Source organism: Lampetra fluviatilis, chromosome 21, assembly GCF_964198595.1.
Source record: "Lampetra fluviatilis chromosome 21, kcLamFluv1.1, whole genome shotgun sequence".
Taxonomy (NCBI): Eukaryota; Metazoa; Chordata; class Hyperoartia; order Petromyzontiformes; family Petromyzontidae; genus Lampetra; species Lampetra fluviatilis.
In genome coordinates, this window is record NC_136295.1 from 13731562 (window position 1) to 13754579 (window position 23018).

The following is a 23018-nucleotide window of genomic DNA, read 5'->3' on the forward strand; positions in this document are numbered from 1 at the left end:
TGGCGATGTTTACACATCGCGGCAGATACTCGTTTTAGGCTGAATCGACCTCTGGGAGGCCCAGGACCGGTTCGGATGATCGTCACCCAGTGTTGGCCCTGAGTGGGGATCAAACTCAGGTCGCCGGGTTCATAGCGCAGTGATACGCGCATCCCATACGTGTGTACGCAAACACTCGTGAGCTTTATATCCAGGTAAGAGCCAATTGAGAGAAACACGGCCTTCACAACAGACACCTGGAGATACAAGGATTCACAGTACAGACAATTAGCATTATGTAATACAGTGATCCCTCGTTTATCGCGGTTAATGGGGACCGGAACCTCTCGCGATAGGTGAAAATCCGCGAAGTAGGATTGGCCCCCTAGGAATTTCCGTATATGTGTGTGTGGGTACCAGAATGTTTAAAATATGTATATTTATACTTTATATATATATTTTACTTAAATCTATTTAATTATAAAACCTTAATATTATACATTCACTCTCTCTCTCATACGATACGTATTATGGTGTTCTACACTCACCAATGACAGTAGTATCTTGAGACTTGACTCCAGTAATGACGACGACGATGACAATGACGACGATGACAGACCTGTGCAGTTCGATGAACGTGATGATGAATGATAATGATGATGGTGTTACTGCACAGGTATAATGAGGCCTTTAAATCAGTTCGAAAAATCCGCGATGCACTGAGGCCGCGAAACTTGAACCGCGAAGTGGCGAGGGATTACTGTATGTCATTGTGTGCGTGCGTATGAGGAGTAAAAGTGTGTATTCAGCAGCCTCGGCGCATCATGCACAAACCCCCATCAGCAGTTCCTGAAGAATGGAATTAGATCACCGTCAAAATAAAGTTGAACTAAATGCGATCGACTGACTGGTCCACAGTCGTCAATCTCTGCATCACTGCTGCTGCTGTCAGACGGGTCACTTTCACTAATTTTATTTTCTGGTAACCTAAGATGAGGACCATAATATGCATCTTCAAGCTCTCGTGCACACACAGCCAAATTAAGGTAAAAATACGAATTCTAACGAAGGGTGCGGAAACGTCGAATTTTGGAAAGCAAACACCTCGTTCAAAAAGAAACCAAAACTTTTAAGGTTACTAATTTCCTGCGGATGAAATATTTTTACCCAGGGCTGTGGAAAAGCTGAACGGGCACGAGCTGGACAGCTATGCACTCAAGGTGTCATACATCCCGGATGAGGCCGCCAGCAGCCAGGACCCGGAGCTGTCGCAGAACGGCAGCTCCCAGCAGCGTAAGCGCGTGAGCCGACGCGGGGGCCGCGGGGGCAGCAGCGGGCCCGGCGGCCGCCAGTCCGATCGTCCGGCGGGCGGAGGCGGCGGCCCCGGAGGAGCCACCTACTATGGAACCGGCGGCGGGAGAGGGGGTGGCCCCAGGCGCAGACCCCTCATGGACTCGGAGGGGGCCGGCCGCCAGCCTCCGCACACGCTGCCGCTGAGGATGCTGGTGCCCAGCCAGTACGTGGGCGCCGTCATCGGAAAGGAGGGTGCCACCATCCGCAGCATCACGCAGCAGACCCAGTCCAAGTGAGCCCGCTTTTAACTGTGGTTTTAGCACCGCACATCAGTACCTGCACCAGTTGCATCTAAAACATTTTTTTTACGATTAATGCACCCACAGTATTAATCAGGGTGGCCTGCTCAATCAGACCGTCAATCTCTGAAATGGAGGCAAATGCGCTACAGAGCTAAGCGCTCATTCCGGGTAACTCCGAGTACGGATAGCCGGGGGTTTTGCTGCTCGCCACTCCTGGTCGAGAGCGAGTGTAAGCCGCTCTGGATTTTGTCGGCTTGTATGTATGTTGAACTTCGCACCGTACGGAGTGAACTGTGCTAATCGGAGGTGCTTGCATTTTCCTGTGTGTGCATGCGGTACCTGCAGGGTGGACGTGCATCGCAAGGAAATGCTGGGCTCGGCCGAGAAGCCCGTGACGATCCAGGCGAGCCCTGACGGCCGCTCGGCCGCTTGTCGCTTGATCCTCGAGCTGCTCCAGAAGGAGGCACACGACACCGGAGAGTGAGTGACGACTCACGGCCGCCGCCGGGGGTCTTCTGGTTGGCACGCACTCAGGAGAATTAAAATTGAAGCAGTCGATGCGGGAAGCGTGTTACTGATCGGCGGCGCGTTGACTCTGCGTGCGTGTGTGTTTCTGCGTGCGTGTGTGTTTCTGCTGTATCCGCTGCTGTGCCACGCTGCAGTGTCGAAGATATCCCACTCAAGATCCTGGCTCACAACAACTTTGTGGGGCGTCTCATCGGCAAGGAGGGCAAGAACCTGAAGAAAGTGGAGCAGGACACGGGCACCAAGATCACCATTTCCCCGTATGCCACCACACCTCCCACCGGCCCCCAAACCTCGCGATTTTATCTCATAATAGCAGTGCCGTTTAACTTTGTTCACGCTGCTAACAACAGACTGTTGGGGCAAGTGCTTTAACGAGTAGCACCTATGAATGCCGACACATCACACGGGCAGGGATAGTTGGCGTGGGTGTGGGCGAGCGTAAAGGAGGACAGCTATCTCCTCTGTTGATAGGATACGCAAATGTGGGGATCTGCCTTCACTCATTTGACGGGAGGATGTAGGCGAAGCTGTTTGTTTTGTCGGTAGATACACGTTAATGATGTAGTTCCATTACGGTCGCAATGTGTAATTGGTCAGGTGGGCCAACCATAGATTGAGCCGTGCGCAATCCAAATGTTGGAGAGTTCAGGGCTGCTAGAATGAGTCTACTTTGTGGGGAAGTCGTCCTATCGAGAGACTTTGCCTCCTCCATAGGAATGTGGACTTCCCACCGCGAGCTCAGGAATGTCAAGAGCAGAGGAGCACCACCTGACTGCTCGTTTGAGCAGCAAATTTATGTCATCAAAACCGCGCACCTCACCGTAATTGGTAGATTGTATCTGAATTACGTTCCCGGCATTGACACGTGTGATCTGACCGTGTTGGCTGTGTGGGCGCTGCTGGCCACAGGCTGCAGGATGTGACCATGTACAACCCGGAGCGTACCATCACCGTGCGAGGCAGCGTGGAAGCCTGCGGCCGTGCCGAGGAGGAGATCATGCGGCGACTGCAGGAGGCGCACGAGACCGACTACAGCTCCATGAACGTGAGAGCGCCGCCGCCGCACGTCCGACCAACCGGCGCCATGCACTCGCGCGCACACCCCCGACTTGCTGGCTCCTAGGCGTGAAACGAGTCGTAATTATTACTTCCAAGAATCTTATTGTTTACCAATTTACAATGAAGGAAGAAAGCGGAAATGCATGAGCTCTGTCCGCCTTTTCTGGGGGATGATGGTAACTGTCCTAAACATCATGCAACATTCACGAAACTGAATATTAAGTTGTGTTGCTATTAGAGACTTTCCATAGACATCAATGAACCCCATTCTGAGATTGAAAAAAAACTTGACGATAAATAAAACCAACGTGGAATGGGATAAGCCTTTACGGCCAAGGTGGTGACGTCCCCTGACACCTCCCCGTGTCACGATTGCGAGACCTCGTCTCGCAACGCGTGATGTAATTGAATCACGCGCCGTGCGCGTCTTGCTCATCCTTTGAGTTGCCACCGAGCAGAAAACGATTTGCTCCCTCGGAACTTCCTGTCTGGGACCGCCGCTGCTGATCAGCTGGCAGTCTTCTCGTCTCTCTTGTCGTGGTGTGGTTTCTGTAGCCCTGCGTGCTTTGAGCACCCAGTGTTTGTTGATGATGCTCCACCCGTGTTGTCGGGGCTGTGTTCTGCAGCAGCAGGCCAACATGCTGCCCGGACTGAACCTGAACGCCGTGGGGCTGTTCCCGCCGGGGATGCCCGGTGCGACGTCCTCCCTGGGGGCCTACGGCACCTCCTCGGCCTACATGCCCCTGCTGGTGAGCCGACATCTCTCTCGCGGCAGTAGCAGCAGCCTCACGTGCGCGCCGTCTTTGATACAGGCCAAGGGATCTCGGTACGAGGTCATTGCTGTGCTTCAATACACAAATGATACCCTTCCTTTCCATATCTGTCTCTCCATATAAAAAGTTAAAAGTGTTTTTTTAACACATCCCATAAGCCACACATGGCCTTCTCCGATACATGATTTGATTTAACAGCATTGGTTCAAAACCCAGACACTCTGGACTGGTTTCGACTGTCATTTTCTCATCAGCAGTCCGGCTCACTTGAACCAATGCTGGCGAACTATTAGATGTTTAATTCAAATCTGTAAATTACAAATAAATTCATCACAACAGAACAATAATGCAGGCCGGAAGCAAGTGGATTTATCAACACATTGTTGTGCGTTGCGCATGCAAAAGTTCTCCGACCATCAGCTCATAAGAACTTTGTGGCCATTTCCTCGTTCAGAATGCCAACTCGAAGAGTTGAGAAAATGTGGTCGTCCTAACGAGCAGCAATGCAACGGTCACGACTGGAACTAGTTTCAACCTCATTATAACTCATCAGTACAGTGCAGTCATCGATGTTGTCTGATAGGATGTGTAAAAAACTACTTAAATTTGTGTATGTGTACGAACAGATATAGAAAGAGAGGCGTGGCATCTGCTTATTTACATTCGTACTGGCATTCTTCACAACGACACGAATACATTGTGTTGTGTATCGAGAAATGGTTTTGGACAACAGCAATGCGATTACGTGAACGCCACAAACCGTGCAACAGTGGGTTGCAGTTTCTAATGTAGAAATGTCATCAACAGCTTCACACAGATCTTGGCCAATTATATTTAGCGGCACTTTCCATATCAGAGGAAGCTTGAGTTCCAGGAGCAAACTCATGCATAGGAGGGGATATCCGCACAGATGGGTTCACAAACACACTTCCCGTGCTACCAGCTGCTGGCCACCTCGCAGTCCAGGGAGTTTGGATGTTTTACAATTCCCTACAAGGAGCTGACAACATCGCAACAAAGTGCTGGATTACAGGCATGCACCTCCACCAAGTCCATTTATGGGGCCCTGCAAGTACGCTGCCCTCCAGTGGACAGACGTGTAACACAGGCAGTTGCGGCCAGACGTGCGCGTGGTGGGAACCCGTGTCCTGGGCTGGGAAAGCTCACGAGGCCCTGACAGCCAAAGCGACGTTGTGGTGCAGGCCTGGGCCTTTAATGGCCGGTACAGAGCACTTCCTGCTTGTACATTAGCCTCATGTGTTTGGGGTTCTTGTTTCAGCAGAAACGGCAACATTCATTCACAGGGATGCACGGAGAGACAGAAAGAAAACACGTGGATTAGAGAATGTATGAAAGGTTAAAGATATAATCTGAGTGTTAGGGAGAAGTAAACAAATGATTTGGTGATGCTGAATTGGCAGTGGTGCAGAAGTACAAATAACACAAACTTAACACGCTTGCCAATTACATCGTGGCCCTGAAAGGAAATGGACATGCGAGGTGACATTTTAACAAATGTTTTTTCGGTTTTTGGTAAGATAAAAAGAGAAGGTGGGCTTGGGCAGAACACGCCACTAAAAGGGATGATGACAGATGGCCAAGAATATAATAGTGGGGTGGCAACCAAGGGTTGGCAACGCATCCGAGCGGACATAAACCAAGGAGATGGATCCATGAAATCGACTTGTGTGCAGGTGCTGATTGGATTTTTACATGGCAGAATTGTGCAAGTTGGCGACAACTTTGGACTGCTGCTGCGACTGCTGCAGCGTGGCTTTCTGCACTGCATGCCTTCTCTGTCCGTGTGTCTCACTCGGGTGTTGTGTCTGTTCACGGTCCTGTGTCTGTCCCTGTCGGCCTCGCCTCCTCTACGCCCAGGGCCCCTCTCCGTACGCCCACCCAGGCGCCCCCCACGGCATGTCCTCTCAGCCCTCTGTGAGTCCTCGATCCTGCCGCGTTCACTAGGGCGCCGCCGCATTTTCTCAGTTTATTTTTAGATTTTGCTAATCAACGCACACCGACAGCCAATCAAAACTGAGGCATATTGAGAGATTTAACAACAAGGGGTTATGGACAAAGGGAAATAATGGCAGCACTCCTGGATCTCTTGAGCCCCCAGAAATTATTATCAGGAAGGCAGAAAGCCACCCCTACATGACAACGAGTTACTGATTTAAAATCCAGTTCTTGTCTGTTTCTGCCTCCTCAACGATTCTGGACTTTCCTGCACTTTGATCCATTTCTCCACCATGTCGATGCCGCATTCTTCCGTGCAAAATGAATCTGCTCCTTACCTAAAGGGTTCTTCTCAACTTCCCAAAGCATCAGCTTGTCCTGCATCTTCACCACAACAATCCCTCCTGCTTCTTCGCGCCCCTCGACTGTTCCAACGCTGACGCGCCGTTACCCACCGTGCCGCGTGCGCGATGACCCCTAACCCCCCTGTACCTGTACCGCCCGCTTCCCCGCTCTGATCCCTGACATTGCCGGCCACCGCACAGTCCAGCGAGCAGGAGACGGTGTACCTGTTTGTGCCGACGCAGTCCGTGGGCGCCATCATTGGCCGCAAGGGGCAGAACATTCAGCAGATCTCGCGCTACGCCAGTGCCTCCATCCGGGTGAGTTGCCTTAAACTGGGCACTAGCTAGGTCACCTGTCACTAAACTCACCTGGGAAACTCGGACATTCGCTTCCACTGTCGTGCAGTATGGAGCCGGTTTACGTCACCCTTTCACAGGTGGTCCTGTCTGTTCTTAGAATCCAGAGGGGACCCATAGAGATTGCTGCCTCCTGTGGCCGCTCGCAATATTATTTTACGCGTGCAAATCTAGGCATTGTTTGCAGCTGCGTGCACATCACAATGGTGTCTGCTGCTGCCATCTAGTGGCAAAAATCTGGAAAATTTTAATATTGCGCATAAGGAAAAGAATCAGAATGTTTCTACTGGAGGAATCCGATGGGCAATAAAGCTTCTTTTCACAGATGTCCAGTATATAGCCAGGGTCAAGCTGCCCCCCGTTCAGAATGTTTTTCCCAAAAAAAAATTAACCAAGTTGACAGAATACACATTAGAAAATGACTGCCTGCAGGTGACGTGCAGTTTAAACAGACCCATGGCTGTAATAGTGTAAATGCCGGTAGAGTAATGCATTCTGATCCGGCTGGGCCACTCACGACTAATAACGGTGGCAAATATCTGAACCGGTCCTGAGTCTCACATGAGTACCTGATGCCTTGTGTTAACAAACGCAGTCGGCAAACAAAGTTTGTGTGCCATGCCGGCCTTTATAGGTGTCCACAATTAGTACTTGCCGTGAGTTTGTTACAGGCTATACAGGGGATCTTTGTCAGCCACGTGAAGATGTTGGAGCATGTCTCACAGAGTCAGGAAGTATGGTCACTTCCGACTGCGGCAGTAATGGGACTGCGTGAGCCGGGGACCAACTTTCTAACCGTGCACCCTCTTCAGATCTCGCAGGCTGAGGGCCCCGATGTGAAGGAGAGGATGGTGACCATCGTGGGCCACGCCGAGGCTCAGTTCAAGGTCAGTGCTGACCTCTTGCTCGTTCTCCATGTGACCGGGATGCTACCTCAACACGGGGGAGAAATACTCGCGTAGACAGGGGAAGGGAAATGGCGCAGCCCTGCAGGTGCTCGCTCTGGCGGAGCAGGCTCCCACTAGGATGGAGCTCTGTGAAGAAAGGGCCTCTACAAAATGTATTTGTTCTGCTCTTTCACACTGGCCACACGTCTTTTTGAAAAATACCCTCTTTAAAAAGGATAAACGAAGCAACATATCAGTTGAGTGCTATATTATTCCTCCAGTCTCATTACACAGGTTACATTTTGGCTGTTTTTATTTAAATTTGTTTTTCCATCCGGTACGGATTTTGCGCAAAGTAATAGAATAGACATTGTGTGTCATGCCACCGGTCCTTGAATCTCCATCCCTACCACTACCAGCTCTGTCACTCTGTACGAACCGTCTCTTCCACGACATTCAATCACTTGTTGAGAAGACAGCAAAGGGGCGGTGGGGGCTTGGCGGGAGGAGGAGTGTCGCTATAAATCAGTGGGGTATCTATAAATGGATCTCCCTTTTGAAGTTTGTTTTGTTTGACCAGGGTGGGAACTCAGGAGACTGGGATAAGAGTCTCATTTGCAAGAGTGACCCGGGTCACCAAGGTGACAGAAGCAATAGCATAAAAACTAGAGGCCGACCGAAATTCGGTTTCGGTGCCGAAAGTTGGCAAATGGCCTCTTTCGGGCATAGTTTAGGTTTCAGCCGAAAGTAAATTTTTAACTTTCGGTTTACTTTCGGTTTCGGCCGAAACTGATATTGATTTTCGGTCGTCATTCGTCAACCAAAGATCTATTTTTAGAATATAACGCTAGTGCTACGTCTATCACTCTGCCTATCGGCCGGTCAGTTGGCACTAGGCAATCCTATGCGATAGGCTGCAAACACACACACACACGTCAGCAGCAGCAGCTTGGGAGCGAGGTTACGACCGGTCAACAGACGGCAGCCTGTCTAGCTGAATGTGGAAAAACTGTTGTTTCTTAACTACAACGTTCGTTTGTTTGGATATAATTACCAAGTAAGTAACACCTCAAGATTTGATAATTAGCGACTCTTTCTGCAGGCTCTGAATTATTAGTTCTAGATTTCTTTTTAATTAAAGTAGCATTGCATCATGACATATTTCATAAATCTTGTGTTTGGTAACTTCGGTAATATACCTTCTGTTTAGGTCTCGGTCGAAAGTGAAGTTAAACTTTCGGTTTCGGCCGAAAGTCAATGTTTAACTTTTGGTCTGGTTTTGGTTTCGGCCGAAACCAGAAATTCTGTTTCAGTCGGCCTCTAATAAAAACCAAGTACAGCATTAAAGAAAATAGAAATCGAATCACAAATAACTGAGGTGAAATAAAATTAGCGTGCATACATAATTCTGTGTTAGATGAAATAACTATCCTGTTTCAAAAGCTTGCTTGAACAAATTACTTCTAAACTATCGTAAATTTAAGTGACGGAGACATCAACATGGATTCATGGTGATTATTTCTCCCAGATTTGACACCGGTACGTGTGTCTAATCCTGTACCATGCGGGGGCCGCACATACGTCCCTTGTGTGAATGCACGAGCAATATTATTTGCAATAATCATGCAGTTCCTGCGAGCAAATTGAATTGTACTTAAGCTCTTAATCCTTTGTGTTTGCACACCTATGTTCTTCCGCCTAAACAACCCACACGGACCGGCGTGGTAAACTATGGTCAAATAACCCCCACGACCCCCGCGTCGCGAAGAGGCCCCCGGCAGTGGATCGATGAAAGAAGGGCTGTGTGCGTACGCGTGAGGGGCGGCACCTGGGGGGGGGGGGTGCTGCCCGTAGCGAAGGCGGCGTGCGAGTCCCGCGGTAACGCTCGACCCGCCGTGTCGGTGGCGCGGGTGACCAGGCCCAGGGCCGGATCTACAGCAAGCTGAAGGAGGAGAACTTCTTCAACCCTCGCGAGGACGTCAAGCTGGAGGTGCACATCAAGGTGCCGTCCGCTGCCGCCGGACGGGTCATCGGCAAGGGTGGCAAAACGGTAAGGCTGCGTGGCACCGGTCGGCCTCCACGCGGCACGCGCACCTACGCCGAGCGGCGGCCCTAGGCGCTATGACGCGCTCGGCAATTGTTGCCGGCGACGCTGTTTAAAATTATGGCAGGTTGGTACGGTGATGGCATCGAGTGATGGACCTGTCTCCCCAATCGACAATATTGGGTTGCAAAGTGTGTTTGATGAGCAATGTTCTACAGCTCGGTTCTACAGTCAGATCAATATGAGAAAGGAGAGACGGGTCACACAGATTAGTGGTCACGGGCATTGCCACCCCAGTAGAAAATGTGAAATGGAGTAGCACGCCGTGATAGTGCGCGAGTGCACAGTGGGAGTAACGGTTGGAGCGTGGAGCTGACGTGGCAACTGCGTGTGTGCCCCCCCCGCCTCCTGCTTGTCCTGCTTGCAGGTGTCGCAGCTGCAGAACCTCTCGTGCGCTCAGGTGGTGGTGCCACGTGACCAGACCCCCGACGAAGATGACCAGGTCATCGTCAAGATTATTGGACACTTCTTCGCCAGCCAGGTGTGTGGGATGCTCTTCTGTGTGAAAGCGCGCATGGGGCGTGTGCTCGGGACGAGTTTCAGATGGATTTATATTTGTATTTTGTATTATGCTTTGGTTTATCATATTTTGGTTGATAATTTTTTAATAAGGTTCATTGTTTAAGATTTTGTATCATTGTTTAATTATTTTTATAAAGTATTAATCACTGATTATACATTATTATTATTTTGAACGTAAACATTTTATGTTTTAATAAATTAAGCAAAAGTGAAGTTGCATGTTGTCGCAATCACTTCAAACGATTGCAATTTTAGTGGAAATATCTATTTTCATATTAATACGATTATTTTTTCCAAATAATCACATTTTTGGTATTTAGCCCTCGATTATCAGATTTTGCAGGTTAATCAAAACATTGTGAATACATGTCCACATTCCTGGGGACGCCATGGTGGCGAGATGTACACAGGAGGTTGTGGGTTCCATCCCGACCCTCACGATGCCTGCATACGTTGAGTTTGCGTGTTCTCTCCCCCCGATGGCGGCCTTGTGGATTTGTATCCAGGTCCTCCGGTTTTTCCCACCACATTTAGAAACATGCGTTTAGATTATAAATACCCACGTCATGATATCATCCACTTGGATGAGTTATCACTTTTTGCCAGGTCACGCACAGTGGGCTTTACCTGCTAAATAAATGAGCAATAGTATAGCTACAAAGCCTTTGAAGGCTTCGGTGCTCACGTGCTTGTGCACCTCTGTTTGTCCCTCCAGACTGCCCAACGCAAGATTCGCGAGATCCTGCAGCAGTATCACTCACAGCAGCAGAGGCGGAGGTCAGGGTCCGGCCCACAGGGCCCCTCCGCCCAAGGCTCCGGGTCAGGCGACGGCCAAGTGCAGGCCCAGTCTGATGAGGAGTAGGCATCGTCACGTTCACCATGGAGAAGGGAGAGACATCGGAAGAGATGGCCAAACCAAACTGCTTCCGAATGTCTTAACCCAGTCACACATGCACACACAGACACGCATGAACGTGCACGCAGTCGCGCACGTGCACATGTACACACACGCAAACACATGCACGCGTACACTTACATGCACATTAGGGATGGTCCTTATTTTTCAAAATGGGTTTCATGATTGGCGTACCCTGTGGGTTGTTGTTGAATGATGCATAACTTACATTTTTGCCAATTTGAAGGATATTATAGGGGTTGCTACCAAGTACTGAAGTTTAAGTTTGTGGCTTCGAATTGTGAGTTTCTAGAATATTTTAGAGATTGCTTGAATTCGTTGGAACATGAGGTAATATTCTAGAAACTTCTGGAGTAACTATTCTACGTATTCCTGCAGTCACGAAAGCTTTAAGTCAAGATTCTGGAATAACCTTCAACATTCTAGAATAACCTGGAGATTTCTGGAGTAGGTTGGAAATCCCTGAAATGCACTGGACAAATCTGTTCTTCTGGAATGTTCCAGAAAACCCTGGAGCATTACAGCACAGAACATTTCTCCAGGAGCTTCTTCCAGGGTGTTCCAGAAGATACCAAATCACAAATCCTTGAAATGCTGGGAAAAGGAATGGAGCATGCGTTGTGGTTGAACACAAGTTGTATGCAGAATCTCCATTCTGCATACAAGTACCATGTGTTTGAGATCATGCTCAAGACAGTCTTAAACACATCCTTGAGGCTATCACCCAGTCCTGATATCTTCATTTTCAAACAGTTCCCAGCAAAATGGCATCGATCAATAATGGCGAATTCACTGCCACTGCTGTAGCAGATGTGACAATGCAAGTTGCCTTGGCCAAGAAACAACTGGTTCTCTGATCAACCTCGCGACAACTACGAAGAGCCCTTAAGAGTGTTTCTCCTTGTGGTGTTAAAATCCTCTGGCGGACTTTACAGGGCACAGTTAATGGCAAGAGCCATTTTAGCCATCAAAATGTGGATGTTCGTGGGACTGTTTTTTTCTCTCATTACCAAGGAGGAGGAGAAGGGACTGGTTTGTTGTTCTTGAAGGACTTGATGATTCCAAGGCAGCTAACACAAGTGTTGCCAATGCTGCTATCAAGACATTTTCTGGGCATCGGTGGTGGCTTGGAGAGAAGGCTGATGATGGCTCATGCTTTCTGTGACAGGGTCCAGAAATTAAGGGCAAAGTGGTGGAATCCCTTCAAGAGGAAAGTGGGGAGGACATTACAAAACAAGCCACCGTTGAGCGATGCCATTAAGGAGAATCGTTTGGAGTAATTCATCTTGGCACACACTTTGAGGTCCAAGTTTCTGGACATAGATCCTGAAGAATGGCACATTGATGCTTGCTGGGGGAAGACAATGGTCAGAGCCACGACAGAACAAGGAGTCCGTCGCCTTCTCACGTGTGGTGAGAATGACGCACAGCGCAGTACCTTCTACACGTTGTTGGTGACCGTTGCAAATTATTTCCAGACTTGGCGAAGGCATATCTAATATTAAAGCACAATTCGTCTGCTGGTAGCAACCCCAAATTATTTTCCCCAAGTTAATCAAATTATGCCAAGATTATTTCGTTGGAGATTGGAACCATGCAATGGTGTGCCTCAATAATAATAATTATCTCATCACGTTACCCCATTATAAGGACCACCCTAATGTGTATGTTCAGCAACTTTAGTCAAACCCTTACTGTACAAGGGCCTCCCCACACCATGCGTGTAATGAGGGACATTTGACCATACTTCACCACGCTGGTCAGTGCCGTTTGGTAAATATGTACGCACGTTATACACGCACGCACGCACAAGGCATGCACACATGCACAGGGGGACACCCCCAGTGCTCACGTCGTGAAACCCCATTCAGATAACACGGTACGTCGGTCACTTCAGCACCGTTAGTGAAGTCAAAGTGAGCGGCACATTCTGAACCGTCGCACTCAATGACAAAGCAGGGGTTGAGTTGTCAGGCTGTGTTTTCCTATCCGGCCACTAGAAACGTATCCAGAGGGAATAAATAAAATATAATTAAGGTTATATTATCAGGAAATTATAACAAAAAACACCCCTCCCACAACGTGGAACATTACGTCATGGCATATCTCAACCTTTGCACACACACACTACATCTCAGCACGTCTCTCTCAACCGCCTTAAAGTACTGTCCAGTACAAAACTGGACAAATTGTCTGGTCTGTGAAAAGGTCACACGAACAGCTGCGTTGGCACTGTCTGTACCCACACCCCCTGCTCCGCGCGTACGCTGGGTCCGTCTTGCATCGTGCTCGGCGGGAGCCGGCGACAGTTCTAACGTCGAGCGAACAGGTGCCGCACCTCTATCTGTGCACGTTAGTTTAAGCTAAGTCTGAGACGGCAACAGCGGCGTTTCCAACTTCACGTATTGCCGAGTGCGCGTAAGTTAATTGTGACACGGGCACCACCGATGCGTGGTGTCCAGATCAATGTGCCGTCTGCTTGTTTTTGCCATTTGCTAGACGTGCAAATGGATAGGAGGCGCTTGATGCAACGCCCGCCGTCTCGCTGTGGACCCAGCTGCGTGCTGTGTTGACCTGGTTACCGTGTGACCTTTCCACCGTCTGCGAGCCAGCCCTGCAGCAGTGCTCATCGGAGCGATTTTCCCAGGCTGCCGAGGGCCCACTCAGGACGAATGCCGTTCCTCGGCGTGGCCGCTGCTCAAATGTCCGGTCCACAGAGAGGGACGCTGGGAAAAAACATAAGAGTCTGTCAATGCCGAGGCTTAACTGTCCTCGCGAGGCCCAGACTTGTATTTTTATTCCTGGCGTCGTGTTTAAATTTGGTATTTTGCCAACAATGTGAGCGTGGCAACTGGAGAGGCAGGGAGTGTTGACAGGGGCACGCGCCGGCCAGCCGCGCCGGGGTGGGCCGTTGCTGCGTGTCGCTTGCTGCGCTCATCGCACGCGGCACGAGCCACTCCCGGTGGCCTCGGCTCAAAGCTGGGACACCTCCGTGCTGGTGCCCTACCCCGTGCCACGCTCGCTGCCCTCGAGACCGCGAGCGAAGAAGGCAGTCGCTGCAGGACAGGCCCGGACGTCCAACCCCCACTTCAGCAAAGGAATGTGATCAACTCTTAAACCCCGCGACACGAAGCGTGGCTTTTAAAACAATAACAATAACGGTAACCCACGTGACATCACCAGAATGTTAAAAAAACACCTTTTTTAAAGTTTTTTGTTGGAGGTGGGAGAGGGGGGTATATGCCATCGTGATTCTTTGTAATACAATTTTACTGGCAACGGACCTGAGGCATTTGGGAAACAAATAAAAAAATAAAAAATAAAAAAAGCAAAAATAAAAAGTAAAAAAAGTCAAGGAAACGTAGATAAGAGACGAAGCCTTACGAGGGCCAGGACCCGGCCGGGCCGCCGCGTGGGCCGCCGCGCGCGGCGCGTCGCTGTTCTGTTTCAACAAACTACCTCAGTTGGCGATCACGTACCTCGACTCGTTCCTTTAATTCTGGCGGGGTATTTTGTAAGAGAGCTTTATGAAATCGATAGCCATTGGACGGTTTTATTTTTTTAATTACAAAATCATAAAATTGGATTGGGCACGCAGAGAGAGGAAGGGGCAGAATATGGGAAAGAGTCACAGGATTTGGGGGACAGCCGCAAGGACAGTGAACCCACACCCACCACCACCACCGCCCTCTTGGTGCTCGCCGATCCCGTGGAGTCTGGGGGTTCGCGACTGTGGCTGCGGTCCCCTCCCTCCCCTCGTGGGCACGAGGCGTTGTGGAGGGAGATGCGTTTCGAGATGCCCCACTGATTCGTCACGGCCCTCTTTCTCGTCGACAGGCAGTTGGATATTTTGCAAGCGATGGCTCCGTATCTGGACAAAGTCTACCAGGACAGAGTCGAGAGATTGAATACGTCTATTGAGATCGGCGGGAGACGTCGAGAATCGGAATGTTGTCTCTTTCATTTCTGTTATCTCAGTGGGGTATCTATAAGCGGATCGCCCCGCGTTGTATTCAGCCACGTCCATCGTAATCGTCAGCATTGTCGTTAGTGTTATCCTTCGGCTAAACTGGACGCCCCTATTGAAGAAGTGTGGTCGTTGTCAGGATACATCCGTCGATTGCCATCGCCAGCGTCATCACCACCACGAGCGCGACCCACCTGTCACGGTGGCGATCGCCGCCCCGCGGCACCGCGGCGCCTCCCCCGACCCCTCCAAGTCAGAGTGCTTCCACTCCCCGTGTCGCGCCCGGCACCCCCACCCCTGCAGCGAGCGCTGTGGGGGGCGCACACCGGATGCATCACTTACGGATTCTTTAGCCAGAGAACGGGCGCGGTGTCCGATAGGGTCAGTAGTATACGTGAATAATAATGACGACGACGACGATACCAGTAGCGCGTCTGCACGAGCGACGCGTGCAGTGTGTGTTATTGTTCAGTTGCCAATCCTCTACAAATGTTGCCGTGTAACTGAATGTGATTGCGACACTTGAGAGGCTTGCGTGGGCCCGGCGCTCCGCTCCGCCGGCGCCTGTGGGAGGCAGGGCCGCCGGGGCTGCCGCGAGACGCCGCCGCACGCGGCGTGGATTCGCGTCGCGTCCCGGGTCGTTGCAGAAATTCACCTGGCGACGGCCCGAGGGCCCCCCTCCCTGGATCCCCGCAGCTTCGTGCCGGGTCCCACATCATCGTGGGGCCTGGCACGAGGGGGTCGCGGCGGAGCGGGTTGACGCGACGCCTGAGGGTCGGTGGCCGGTTTTGTAAAACAGTCGAAGTGGAATTTTCCACTCGGTTTCCTTGAGCGCAGTACAAATGTTGGTTTCGTGAAACCGGCCACGGCCCTCGTCGAGGGTATTGGCTGGCAGCTGTCTCGCACCACTGCTGCCACACAAGCGATGTCATTGCGAGGGTCCTTGCAAGAGAGCAGGGAGGGGGGTCACGGCCGTCGGTTTATTCTCTGTACCCAACCGCGGTGTTGCGGTGGCCCCCACGAGCCCCGCAATTGGGGTACGGCCCGGCGATTTTGCGGGCCCGCGTGGAGGGGGTCGCGAGATGCAGGGACCCCCGGGAACCCCTGAGACCCCGATCGATGGGGACATTCGGAGGCCCCCGTGGGCCCCCTGTTAACGGGGTCGCGTGCCCCCCGGAGAGGTCAGCGGCCGGCTGCATACACCAAGTGGAGGGATGGCTTCCCTCGCCGTGCTCTATGCAGCCGGGCACGGCTTTACTGGCCGCCTCCTCGAGCGGTCAGCGCGGGGTCGCGCTGACCGCTCGCCGACCAGGCCGTGGATTCGCTGTGCAAACCCCCGTCCCCTCCCTCGGTTTTAAACGACGCGTACGGCGAGCGCGAAACCCGCGGCGTGCGCGATGAATGTAGGGCGCGTCGGAGGGCGCCGTGTAAATGCGCCGCGTTGCGACGACGACGGCAGCGCGAGTTGACGTGGCGAGCCGGGGGCTGCGTTGCTCCCGCGGTTTCTTGTGGGTTCCTGAGCAGAGTGGGGCTCGGAAATGCGCACCCAATCCCCTTCCCTCCCCCCCCCCCCCCCCGTGTGATGTCCACGTGTGCCTGTGTGAGGTGTGGTGATCATGTGGTGAAACCAGGGCTGTGTGTGGTGACGCCAGACCTGTGTTGTGGATGGGGACACCGTGATTGTGGGGTGTGGTGACTGTGGTGCTCGAGCTGTGTTGAGCAGTGGTGGCTCGTGGCTGCAGTTGGAAGAGGGGTGGTGGTGGGGAAACATTCTCCGCCTCGGATTTCCCAGTCTCGGCTGCTGTGAGCCGGTCTATGAAGACGGCTCATGCAGTGCCCTCAGCTCCTACGGGAGCCCGCACGCTGGTGAATGACGATCGTCAATCCGCCCGAGCGCGTCGCGTAAAGCTTGGAAACCTGTGGTGGAGTCTAGCCCCTGTCCAACTGAAGCCAGGGGCGGTCGCTGGTGTAGGTAGTGTGGTCGCACCGGAGTCTGGCGTGGAGTGTGGCGACACCGACACTTCGTGCGGTGGAACCAGAGCTGAGCGAAGGGCGCGGTGGCACCGATGCCGTTCTGACCCTCGTGCGTCGTGGTGGCGCCGTGTTGCCCGGCCCTTCCGAGACGACGCGGTGCGGCAGGGCCGAGCGGCCGTGCCGACTTCCCGGTCCGCGAGTCGCGTGGACACGGGCTTATGGGAGGAAGTATTTGTTTTTAATTGCATTTATCGACACTGATGTGACGTGGCGTGCATGGCAGCAGCAGAGAATCATGCCGCCCCTGTACGACAACGTGGAACGTTCCTCCTGCCGCGGGCCTCTAGCGTGGGGCCGTACCAACCGCGGCAGACCGGGGGGTGATCAGTTCCATCTTGCGTGCAGGGCGAGACATGCGCGCGTATTCTGGAATTGCGTCACTGATTTAAAAATGTACATTCTTTTTTATGAACATTTCTTTGCAATCTTTTGTAATTAGTTTTAGGCCTGAAGCTGGTGAAACCCCCCGCGGCAGGCAGGGCGGCTGTACCCGCGCGCCGTGGCGCTGCTGTCAGCATGCGAACAGTGGCTCTGGCGTCGAGTCACAGTTGGGGCTTCATGACAATAAAGAATTGTACAACACGAAGGTGTTCGTCGTCGCACGTCAAACACCACCTCCCAGTCAACGCTCGCGTCTTCCGCCCTCTGTGTCGCCGTCAAAGCGATTCCTGCTCAATTGAGTGTTGATGCGCTGCTCACCTCCCGTTGACAGCCCTGAGCCAGTTTTGGACATTCCGCATTCTCATGATGGGAGCAACGCATTGATGCATCCCCCTCAGTGGGGCTCATTGTCTAAAGTATCTAAATATACGCGCAGTATATATACTGTGTCTTGTCTTTTCCAAATTGTATTCTGATTGCTGAGTCGACGAAATGCCACAGAACGAAGCGTCCATTCAGAACCTTGGAGAGCAGTGCTCGAAAACGGCCTGTGGAAGTGGATATGGCAAAACTGCTTCCTAGAGATCCCTTCCAAGTCACATGTCGGCCACTTTAGCATATTATTCGATCCGGAATTTTGCCAAAGTGGGAAAACAAATGTAATGGTTATTTTCGTGTAATTCCTGACCAGGCTGAGCTAATCGACTCACGACACTTCAGAAGCTGATTGATCACGGGCGGCTGAAACTCGGAACCCACCCGGCTACGTTGCTCCCTTACGGTCACTTTTGAGCTACGGTCGCATTTAGACGCTTGGATTTTAAGTTCAGTACTATAGGCGTCAGGTGCACACATTAAGCACAGACATCGGCTTATCCGCTTTTATAAGTCTGTTTATCTGACACGAGTATCGGTTTTTTCCAATACGCAATACATCATGTCATGCGTAACAAAAATCCATTCTTCCAAGAATACATGCGGCCAGTTTTCCTGCAATTACAAATAATATTCATCCGTGTCTTAAAAGTTCATCCGTGCCTAACAATATTACATCCACATCGGATTGCAATCTATCCGCATTGAGACTGCCCCTGGAACCCCAGGATCCTGGTTATCGGGCCCTCGCGCCCGGAGTGTGGGCGGGCGGGCGGATGGACGGGAGGAGCCCCAGGGGGGACACGGGGTCACACCCAGGGGGGGCACGGGGTCACACCCAGGGGGGGCACGGGGTCACACCCAGGGGGGGCACGGGGTCACACCCAGGGGGGGCACGGGGTCTCACACCCAGGCGGACGGCTTGCGCGGGAACCGTGGCTCGTCCGCTCCAATTGCCGCCGGCTCCAGGGCGGCGCAGACCACGTCCGACGGCGAGAGCCACGGGTAGACGTCGTGGGGGGCCTTGGGGGCAACCCTGTAAGGGGGACCCAGGAAATCCGATCCCGGGGGGCCATGGTCTCGCTTGATCTCCCCAGGGGAGGCATTTCCCGGTCCGGCAAAAGCAGCGACTCCCGGTTTCTCTGTTTTTTCCTGCAGCTGTGGAGGCAAAAGGGGGTGGGCAGTCAGACCCTAATACTTGTGTCACTCTTACATCACCTGTCCCACGTCACCTCTGTCACCCGTTACCCGTTTCATGTGTCACCTGTATTACCGAGTCACTTGAATCTTCTGTGTTCCCAGAGTCACCAGTGTCATGTGTCGTCACTCACGTTGCCTGCACCGCCGGTGCCATGTATATCGCTTGCATCACCTGTACCCGCTAGTCCCGTGGTCCCTGCGGGCTCTGACTAACGAGGGGTCTGATCGTGAGCGCCCACACTCGGTAAAGCGTGGGCGCTCCTCGTGTGAACGGATCCTCTGGCGGGATGGGGCCAGGCTCCCTGCGCCTCTCACCTCCGTGTGCCCCGAGGTCGCGGAGATCTCGCCGAGTCCCCGTAGCCCGGACGGCCTCGTTCCCCGCTCGGGGGGTCCCGAGTGCCCTCCGAGCCACAGCCGCAGACACAGGAGCAGATCGGCCAAGTTGAGGCAGAGCGCGAGCCCCGACAGGCCCAGTGGCCCCATCAGCGCCAAACTCTTGTCGTGCGGCCGCCCCACCGTGCACTCCACGTGGCCGCCACCGCAAGCGGTTGGGTCCCACGGCTGCACGTGGGGCCCCGCGGGCCCACGGTGCAAGAAGTGGGCGGCGGCCCCGCAGGTGAACCTCGGGCCCACGGGCAGCAGCGGGGCGTACAGATAGAGCTGCGCGCAGAGCAGCGCGGCGTCGAGCAACGCGCTCAGCGACACCTGCAGCACGTATGCGCACAGGGACCCGGGCCCCCTAAGGGCCCCGCATCCTTCCCCCCCGCTCCTCCTCCTCCTCGCCCCGTGCGGGCCCTGGTGCCCCGCACCCCTGCGGCCCGTGGCGTTGAGCGCGTTCTGCCGCTGTGGCGGTTCCATCTTGAGCCGCGCGGCCAAGCAGCCGCTGCTGCTGCTGCTTCTGCCGGAGTTGTGGCCGTGCGCCCCCACCGTGATGTAGGCGCCGGCCGCGCGTCCCGGGCCCCGGGAGGCCACCGTGACCCCGCGTTTCTCGCTGCCGCCCTCGCTCGGCACGGAGAATTGCCCGTACTTGTCCGAGTGAACATCTCTCTCGTAGTCCTCCTCGTCGTCCTCGTCCTCATCGTTTTCCGACTCGTCGTGATCTTCATGGTGGTGGTGGTGATGGTGGTGATGGCAAGATCTCGTGGTCTTGGCCTTCCAGGGCCTCCTGTGCGCCACCGCCGCCAGATAAAGTGCCAGCGGCAGGGATGCGACGAGAAGCTGCGCCAGGCCCAGGTGCCCCGGGCTGAGCGGGAGGAAGCGGTCTAGGCAGGCCGAGCGGCAGGCCGGGAGGCCCGAGTTGCACCACACGTCCTGCCATGCGGCCGGACCTCCTGCCTCCCCCGAATGCAAAAGCAAGGCCAACCCCAGCCGCCACGCCAGCACGGCCAACCACATCTTACCTGTGAACGCAGGACAGCCACATTTTACCTGTGCACGCAGGGTCGACACATTGTACCTGTGCACACAGGTCAGCGACATTGCACCTGTCCACACAGGTCAGCGATATCTGACCTATGCACGCAGGGTAGACACAACTTACCTGTGCACGCAGGTCAGCGACATCTCACCTGTGCATGCAGGGCAGCCACATCTTACTTGTGAACGCAGGACAGCCACATCTTACCTGTGCACGCAGGGCAGTCACAACTTACCTGCACACCCCCCATCCCAGCTTCTGGGTCACCACACTGTCGTCTCATCTCCCCTTGGTGCCACATCGCCCATCCATCCCACACACAGAGACACAGGGGCCGGCGGGCGGATTCAGGAGGAACAATTTGAATTTAAGGGAAGGGTTCACTCTTGGGCGTTTTCTGCAACTGGCCACTGGTGTCGAAGGGCACAGTAACACGGCGGTGTCGGGGTGCACGGACGGCTCCCCACACACTTTTTAGGAGAGGAGGGAAACATATATTTGTGCTCCCCTTGAATTCATAAACGTCTTGCCCCTCCACTCGACATAGCCCCCATGGCTACTTCCCCGCAAACCTCCCGTGTTCACACTCGATCCCAGACGTCTCCTGGAGTCAGGGACCCTCAAAGATGTCCCGTCACATGGGCCAGCAGTACTTGGGGGGCAGTACTTTATGAAGAAAGTACTTGCCGATGATGGTGGTGCTGCGACTCAGAGACCCGAGCAGAGAGGCGCAGGACCCACGACGCACCGCCATGGCACTGACGGCACGGTCACACACCGCAGACACGGGGGTCAGAGAGCGGAGAAGACACAGACCACAGGGACACGGACACGAATCGGAGAGACAGAAACACAGATCATCACGTGCAGCAGCAGCAGCACCAGTCTTACCGATGAAGGTGTCGAGGAGGCAGTGACACAGCGCGGCGAGAAGGGAACTGTGCGCTTCGCTCCAAGCGGGGCCCGTGAGGCTGTGACACCCCGTGAGGCTGTGAGCTCCGTGAGGCTGTGAGCTGCCTGTGGCTGTGAGGCTCCGTATGGCTGTGAGCTCCGTGTGGCTGTGAACTCCGTGTGGCTGTGACACCCGTGTGGCTGTGAGCTCCGTGTGGCTGTGACACCCGTGTGGCTGTGAGCTCCGTGTGGCTGTGAGCTCCGTGTGGCTGTGAGCTCCGTGTGGCTGTGAGCTGCGTGTGGCTGTGAGCCGCGTGTGGCTGTGAGCTCCGTGTGGCTGTGAGCTCCGTGTGGCTGTGAGCTCCGTGTGGCTGTGACACCCGTGTGGCTGTGAGCTCCGTGTGGCTGTGACACCCGTGTGGCTGTGAGCTCCGTGTGGCTGTGACACCCGTGTGGCTGTGAGCCGCGTGTGGCTGTGAGCTCCGTGTGGCTGTGAGCTCCGTGTGGCTGTGAGCTCCGTGTGGCTGTGAGCCCCGTGTGGCTGTGAGCCGCGTGTGGCTGTGACACCCGTGTGGCTGTGAGCTCCGTGTGGCTGTGACACCCGTGTGGCTGTGACACCCGTGTGGCTGTGAGCCCCGTGTGGCTGTGAGCCGCGTGTGGCTGTGCCACCCGTGTGGACTCGTCCCGGGGTAGTGGAGGAGCCGAGGGCCCCCGCCTCCGAGCGGGGAATGCGCTACTTGAGTCGGGGCCGCGCGCGTGGAATCGGGGCCGCGCGTCACGGCGCGCAGCTGTCCCCGCGTCCCGGAATAGGCAGACGACAATGGCCGTGCCGGGTATTTTGGGCGCGGGGAATGCGCTCCGCCGCTTTGTTTTCTCATCGCGTGCGCGGGGAGGGTTTGGGGCTGGTCCCAGGAGCCCCGACCCCGCGCGTCGCTCGTTGGGGTCAGGGCCTCCCCAGGGCCCCCGGGGTCGAGAGAGATTTTTCGAAAGAGGGAGCGCGAGGATGGGGGGGGGGGGCAAGATCCTGGAGCTGGGACGAGGGTGCCGCTCCTCACCACCCCCCTCGTCTGTCTGCCCACCCCTCCTCCTTCGCCTCCCCCTCGTCTGCCCCCCCCCCCCACGATCTCTTCTCAGCTGCCTCCTCCACACGGACCCCGGGAATGCGCCCCCACCCCCCACCTAGGGACCCCGTTGAGGTCCCCTCAAGGTGCCTTTGGCCTCCTCGGCCCCGAGAGAAGTGAGAGAAGTGAACCATGCAGTGTGCAGCAGTCACCCTTCACACTGACTGAGCTATCCACTGCTGCTGGATTACGGCTTCGTCGCCTTCTCTCGCAGCAGGGATTCGTTTCTCACTGAACATGTTCTCGACCGCCAGTCAGCTGGAGTAAGTGGCACGTGACTCAGAGAGCCACAGACATCGCGAGAGATCTCCTGGATGTGATGTGACGGATGCGGAAAATATTTTCAGAGTTGCCTACTTGGGCAGAGCCGGCTGAAATGCAGCCCTCCCTCGCCGTCTCGTGATGTAATAGGCAACCCACGTAGCACCTGAGCTGATTTCATCGCTCCATCTCCTGGTTTCACGTCCTTCTCCGAGCGTGATCCCTCATTGTGCTGCCTTGTCCATCAGCCACCGTCCCTTCTCGCCGTGACGCCTCATACTTGCTCAGGGCCCACTTGCGTCTTCTGCCAGCGTGACCCCTTTGTTCTGTGACCCGCGCGCCCCTATTCCT

General features: G+C 54.0%; 3 protein-coding genes across 6 annotated transcripts in view; 1 reads left to right on the top strand and 2 right to left on the bottom strand.

The window, feature by feature from the left end:
- The window catches only part of LOC144938286 (insulin-like growth factor 2 mRNA-binding protein 3), a 29276-nt gene extending 11675 nt beyond the window's left edge, over positions 1–17601 (top strand). For 2 of the 4 annotated variants that reach the window (XM_078866170.1, XM_078866167.1), the window contains 11 exons: positions 1151–1564; positions 1920–2054; positions 2237–2359; positions 3012–3147; positions 3788–3910; positions 5813–5869; positions 6436–6552; positions 7404–7478; positions 9397–9528; positions 9950–10063; positions 10820–17601. In XM_078866170.1, coding sequence (XP_078722296.1) covers positions 1151–1564; positions 1920–2054; positions 2237–2359; positions 3012–3147; positions 3788–3910; positions 5813–5869; positions 6436–6552; positions 7404–7478; positions 9397–9528; positions 9950–10063; positions 10820–10966 — 1573 coding nt within the window. In that variant the 3' untranslated portion in view covers positions 10967–17601. The remainder of the gene's footprint in view (positions 1–1150; positions 1565–1919; positions 2055–2236; positions 2360–3011; positions 3148–3787; positions 3911–5812; positions 5870–6435; positions 6553–7403; positions 7479–9396; positions 9529–9949; positions 10064–10819) is intronic. The other 2 variants (XM_078866168.1, XM_078866169.1) reach the window with 2 other exon arrangements.
- Positions 17602–18248: 647 nt separating this feature from the next.
- LOC144938287 (uncharacterized) lies at positions 18249–19465 on the bottom strand. Its single transcript, XM_078866171.1, has 2 exons — positions 19293–19465; positions 18249–18935 (listed from the first exon to the last, which is right to left on the bottom strand). Exons 1-2 carry the CDS (start codon positions 19458–19460, stop codon positions 18681–18683), a joined length of 423 nt encoding a protein of 140 aa, XP_078722297.1. The 5' UTR covers positions 19461–19465; the 3' UTR covers positions 18249–18680.
- Positions 19460–20683, bottom strand: LOC144938116 (uncharacterized). The gene is made up of 3 exons (XM_078865814.1): positions 20630–20683; positions 19600–20377; positions 19460–19538 (listed from the first exon to the last, which is right to left on the bottom strand). The coding sequence occupies exons 2-3, from the start codon at positions 20370–20372 to the stop codon at positions 19460–19462; spliced, it is 852 nt and encodes a 283-aa protein (XP_078721940.1). The 5' UTR covers positions 20373–20377; positions 20630–20683.
- Positions 20684–23018: the final 2335 nt, after the last annotated feature.